At 53.4% G+C, this 6,062-nt stretch overlaps 1 protein-coding gene across 1 annotated transcript; it reads left to right on the top strand.

Moving 5' to 3' along the window:
* Positions 1–203: 203 nt before the first annotated feature.
* Positions 204–3,264, top strand: SP9 (Sp9 transcription factor). Its single transcript, XM_060754985.2, has 2 exons — positions 204–596; positions 1,788–3,264. Exons 1-2 carry the CDS (start codon positions 576–578, stop codon positions 3,180–3,182), a joined length of 1,416 nt encoding a protein of 471 aa, XP_060610968.1. The 5' UTR covers positions 204–575; the 3' UTR covers positions 3,183–3,264.
* The last annotated feature ends 2,798 nt before the right edge of the window (positions 3,265–6,062 follow it).

The following is a 6,062-nucleotide window of genomic DNA, read 5'->3' as shown; positions in this document are numbered from 1 at the left end:
GAAATGGGGCCGGGAGAAAGGGGAAAGACCACGGCGGGCCGGTCGGTCACAAGCCTGGGCTTCCTCTTATTTATTTTTCCCCTCCCTTAAAGTTAATTGTAATGTAATTCTTTTTTTAAAAAACAAAACAAAACAAAACAAAGCTCATTGGCGTGATCCCGCGCGCTTCCCTCTTCTCTCTTTTTCCCCCCTCCCACCCCAAATCCATGCCTTTGACTGGCACGCGCCCAGAAGCCCTGGTTCTTGCCTCTCCGGCGCGTTCTGATTGGCTGCGGGGCGACTCCTGCTTGTCCTTTCTCCACCCTCATTGGCCGAGAGTCCCAGCCAGCGGTACTTCAAAGAGGGCGCTCCCGGCACTTAGGCTGAGTTTAGCGGTCCGGAGCCAGGAGAGCGTGCGCTTGGTGCCAGGCGGAGGACGGAAGAGGAGGAGGAGGAGGAAGAGGCGGGAAGCCGGAGGGAACCCGCGCACGCTCCCGCGCCCAGGCACAGAGAGAGAGAGAGAGAGAGAGAGAGACTGAGACGGAGAGAGAGAGAGGCTCCTTTCCGATCCCCGCGCCCCGCCAAGGGACCTGGCTATGGCTACGTCTATACTCGGGGTAAGTCGGCCTCGGTTGGTCTCACTCCTTGGGGGGCGCAACCCGAAACTTGTTGCTTCGCCCGCAATTGGCACCAATCGGACGGCGGCTCCTCTGTTTTGGCTTTGAGTGAGCAGCTCAAGAGGACAAAAATCCGTTTCCTCTCCCCCGCATTTTCGTTTAGAGCCTTCTTTTTTAAGATAGCTTAGTTTGCATGCCATCAGGGCTTTGGCTTGTTTTGATACCTCTACCCTGCTTTCCAATCGATTTTTCGACGGCTTAGCTTTCGTTTGCTTGCATCCATGCCAGTCCTGACAAACCCTACAGGTTCCCCGTCTCCCTTTCACGGCATAGCTTTGTGGGTTGCTGTGGGTTTTGTATGTTCCAGAAGCATTTTCTCCTGATGTTTCGCCTGCATAGATTTGCTTCCACCTTTCCCACACCCTCCCACGGCATTTAAAGAACAGCCGTGGAAAATTAAATGTGAGGTGGTAATCGGAAAGTAAAATGAAGTGAAATTAAAACGAAACGCGGCGTTGATTTGTGTGGATTTGTCTCCGTGGGCTTGGATTTCCACTGCAGTTCAAACAGTGTCGATTCAAGCTTCAGTTCGGATTGTTTTAGGGCGCAATAGCTCGGTTTGCGAGCGTTGCTTCTGAACATTAAGGCCCTGTCCACACAGCTATATAAAGTATACACTGAATTGGATTATAAAATAATGTGGACGCAGCTCAAAGCAAATCTTGTTGGATTTCCTGCCTTGATATTCTGGGTTATATGACTGTGTGGAAGTCAAGTCCTAAAAGAGATCAAACCGAGGTTGTTTTTTTGTTTTTTGTTTTTTTTGGGGGGGGAGGTTGCGTTTTCCTCACTCTCCTTTGGCAGCGGTGAGAAGCGTTGCGCTTAGCTTTAGAGTAGAAGATTTCCAACAGATCTCACAACCTCTGAGGATGCCTGCCAAAGATGGAGGCGAAACGTCAGGAGAGAATGCTTCTGGAATATGGCCATACAGCCCGAAAAACTTTCCAGTGCTTCCGGCCATGAATGCCTTCGACAATACTTGAGAGTAGATGTTGTTCCCTCTGGGGAGTGAGGGGGGGGGGGAGGTGCTACTAGTTGTGCTGGAGTTTGACGGCGTGTCCCTCCTGCCTCCCTCTCTCTGTGTGTCCCTCCCTGCCTGCCTGCCTCCCTCCTTTCCTTGTCCCGCTTCAGGAAGAGCCACGATTCGGGACGACTCCTCTGGCCATGCTGGCCGCCACCTGCAACAAGATCGGCAACACCAGCCCGCTGACCACGCTGCCGGAGTCGAGCGCCTTCGCCAAGGGCAGCTTCCACCCGTGGAAGCGCTCGGGCTCCAGCTGCAACCTGGGCTCCAGCCTGTCGGGCTTCGCGGTGGCCTCGAGCCGCGGGGCGGGCGCCTTGGGCGGCGGGGCGGGCGGGGGCGGCGGCGGGGGCGGCGGGGCCAACAGCAGCGCCTTCTGCCTGGCCTCCGCCTCGCCGCCCTCCTCCTCCTCGGCCTTCAGCAGCGACTACAGCGGGCTCTTCTCCAACGCGGCGGCGGCGGGCGGGATGTCGCCGCAGGACGTGCCCGGCGGGCAGTCGGCCTTCATCTCCAAGGTGCACAGCTCGGCGGCGGAGGGGCTGTACCCGCGCGTGGGCATGGCGCACCCCTACGAGTCGTGGTACAAGTCGGGCTTCCACTCCACGCTCTCGGCGGCGGCCGGGGAGGTGGCCAACGGGGCGGCCTCCTCCTGGTGGGACGTGCACGCCAACCCGGGCTCCTGGCTGGAGGTGCAGAACCCCTCCTCGGCGGCCGGCGGGCTGCACTCGGCCGCCCCGCAGGCCGCGCTCCACTCCCAGCTGGGCGCCTACAACGCCGCCGACTTCGGATCGCTCACGCACTCGGCCTTCAGCCCCACGGCGCTGCTCTCCACCGGGCAGCACCTGCTGGCCGCGCAGGAGGGCTTCAAGCCCGTCCTGCCCGCCTCGGCCTACTCGGACTCCAGCGCCGCTGTCAGCGCCATGATCTCCGGGGCGGCGGCGGCAGCGGCGGCCGCGGCGGCGGTGGGCGGCGGCGGCGGGGGCTCGAGCTCGGCGGCGGCGCGCTCGGCGAGGCGCTACTCGGGGCGCGCCACCTGCGACTGCCCCAACTGCCAGGAGGCCGAGCGGCTGGGCCCGGCGGGGGCGAGCCTCCGCCGCAAGGGCCTGCACAGCTGCCACATCCCGGGCTGCGGCAAGGTCTACGGCAAGACGTCGCACCTCAAGGCGCACCTGCGCTGGCACACGGGCGAGCGGCCCTTCGTCTGCAACTGGCTCTTCTGCGGGAAGCGCTTCACCCGCTCCGACGAGCTCCAGAGGCACCTGCGGACTCACACGGGCGAGAAGCGCTTCGCCTGCCCGGTCTGCAACAAGCGCTTCATGCGCAGCGACCACCTCAGCAAGCACATCAAGACGCACAACGGCGGAGGGGGAGGCGGAAGCGGGAAGAAGGGCAGCGACAGCGACACGGACGCCAGCAACCTGGAGACGCCCCGCTCCGAGTCGCCCGACCTGCTGCTCCACGAGGCGAGGGGGAAGGACTCCACGGCCGGGCCCAACGACCCCTAGGCCGCCCATCACGAAAGCAGGACTCGGCGGAGGCGGCGAAGGCGGCACTGAGAAAAGTTTAGGCGGGGGCAAAGCGCGCCAGGAAAAGGAGGAAAAGCCCAGAAAGGGGCGCCTGCGCGCGCGTCCAGCTGTCCGACCGCCGCGCGCCCAATTGTCTGACCGCCGCGCGCCCAGCTGCCTCGCCGCCCCCCAACCGCGCGTGCGCCGGCTCAGGAGCCCAAGCCCTCCGCCGTTTGGAGCCCACATTTTCCCCACCCTCCGCTCAGTTTTGGGAGTGGGCCGAAAAGTGAAGGAGAAAAAAAGCGAGTTTGATGACTTTTGTTAAAAGACTCTGATTGGACAAAGACTGGGGCCAGGCCCAGAGGACAGAGACGCAAACACACACAAAAATACCCCCTTTTCCCCCTACTCCCAAACAAAACCAGTGCTTGAAGAATGAGGGAAGTGGCTGGGAAAATCCCCAGATCCACCTAAACCCAGGCCACCGTTCTCTCTCTTTCTCCAAAACCCAAGCTGAACTCCAAACAAACCTGCCACCCAGGACCTTTGCAAGGTGCAGCCGTTTGGAGTGGATTATTATAACTGTGTAAACAGACGACTGCAGTATTGGAGGAGATCTACAATCAATCCCCCTTTGATATTTCAGATTGAAAGACAGCTCCGTCGTGCTCTCACTCATAAACACACACACACACACTCATGCACAGAAGCTCAAGGTGAGAAATCAAACTGGGAGACGTCAGAGACAATTTCTCTCTCTGCAGTTCATCCAATATGTGTATAAATAGGGACCCTGAACCGCACAAAGACGGACGGAGGGTTGTGCTCTCTCTTTTTTCCCCTCTTGTAAATGTCAGTTCCAATAAGTTTTCTTCCCCCGGGGGTGAATTCCTGAAATTCAGGGGAGGTTTTTTTAAAACAAAAAAAAATTATTATTATTATTATTATTTCTGATGCACTTTGTGGAGGTCGGTATATATGTAAAAGATATTTAAAACGTTGAGTTTAAAAAAAATTCACTCACACCAGTAAGTTAAGGTGGCATAAAAGAATTTAAATGCGTTTATCTGTATTGGGGATGGCGGGCAGGGGAAACTTGACATAATATTTTCATTTTGGTATTATTAAAGGACTCTGAATAATGCGCTCTGGGGTTTCATTTCCCTCCACCCACCCAACCAGATCTGAGGAAGGAAGGCACCCCTTTCTGGGGTTGTCTTTCTTATCAGGTGCAGATATTAAGGCTGGGATCTGAAATGCAGTCACCAGGGATCAGTAGAACTTATTCCTAAGGCAACATGGAATAAAAACAATGAAATTCAGTAATTGTTATGAGTCGTGAAATCAGTCGAAATCGCTCAAGACAAAGGGTACACCATAACTAAACAACCTTGCTAAGAGCAGCCTCTTAGGATTGCGAGTCTGCATCCTAATGGAAGTCAGTCCAAAATCGAAGGCTTTCATGGTCAGAATCACTGGGTTGCTGTGAGTTTTCCGAGCTGTCTGACCATGTTCCAGAAGCATTCTTTCCTGACGTTTCGCCCGCATCTATGGCAGGCATCCTCAGAGGTTGAGAGGTCTTAAATGTCCAGGGTGGGAAAAAGAACTTTGCTCTATTGGAGGCAATTGGCCATCTTGATTAGCTAGCACTGAATATGTTTCTCCATTCAACCCAGAAAACTCATATATTTTTCCCACCCTGGACATTCATCAGATATATAAACCCAATTTCCTAGTTTCCAACAGACCTCTGTGGATGCCTGCCATAGATGTGGGCGAAACGTCACGAGAGAATGCTTCATTATTATTATTATTATTATTATTATTATTATTGTTATTTGGTTGCTGTAAGTTTTATATCTCTTATTCTATCTATTTTTATAGGCAAGTGAGGTTTTTATATCTGTGGAATTATGTCCAGGGTGGGAGAAAGATCTGTTCTTTCTGGCTTGTATGGTCATGTTCCAGAAGCATTTTCTCCTGACGTTTCTCCCACATCTATGGCAGGCATCCTCAGAGGTTGAGTGGTCTGTTGGAAATAGATTAAATGCTAATTAATGTGGCCAACTGCAACATTCACACCTGTCTCAAACAGACAAGGGTTCTTTCTCCCACTCTAGACATTATTCCACAGATATATAAACCTCGCTTGCCTAGTTTCCAACAGACCTCACAACCTCTGAGGATGCTTGGCATAGATGTGGGAGAAACATCAGGAGATAATGCTTCATCATCATAATCACCATCATTATTATTGGGTTGATGTGAGATAGATTGATCGATCAATAGTTAGATAAATAGGCGAGTGAGGTTTATATATCTGTTGAATGTCCAGGGTGGGAGAAAGATATGTGAGTTTTCTGGGCTGTATAGCCACGTTCCAGAAGCATTCTCTCCTGACGTTTCTCCCACATCTATGACAGGCATCCTCAGAGGTTGTGAGGTCTGTTGGAAACATATACAATGCTAATCAAGGTGGCCAATTGCAACATTCGCACTTCAAACAGACAAGAGCGTTTTCTCCCAGCCTGGACATCATTCCACAGATATATATCTATACATCTATATCTATATCTATATCCCACTTGCCTAGTGTCCAACAGACCTCACCGTCTGAGGATGCCTGCCAGAGATGTGAGAGAAACAGCTTCTGGATCATGGGGAGAATGTTTCTGGGATATGACCATACAGCCCAGAAAACTCAAAGCAACCCAAAAGTCCCATTGCTTTGAACAGACTGCATCTGAGGCTACTCTTTCTAAAATGCAACTTGCTAAACTGACGTGTCTGTTGCTTAAAAAACAAACAAACGCGGCATCCCTTCTCTAAAGTTTTTAAAAACCAGCCTTGATCCTGAAGCCGATTAATAAAATAAAATAA

Source organism: Anolis sagrei, chromosome 1 (genome assembly GCF_037176765.1).
Source record: "Anolis sagrei isolate rAnoSag1 chromosome 1, rAnoSag1.mat, whole genome shotgun sequence".
NCBI lineage: Eukaryota > Metazoa > Chordata > Lepidosauria > Squamata > Dactyloidae > Anolis > Anolis sagrei.
Note: the sequence above shows the minus strand (reverse complement) of the source record. Positions and strands in the feature narration are given on the sequence as shown.

Excerpts from the sequence above, each read along its gene's own strand:
- SP9 (XM_060754985.2), top strand. The coding sequence starts at position 576 with ATGGCTACGTCTATACTCGGG. Across the intron at positions 597-1,787 it reads TGGCTACGTCTATACTCGGG|GAAGAGCCACGATTCGGGAC; the intron begins GTAAGTCGGCCT and ends GTCCCGCTTCAG.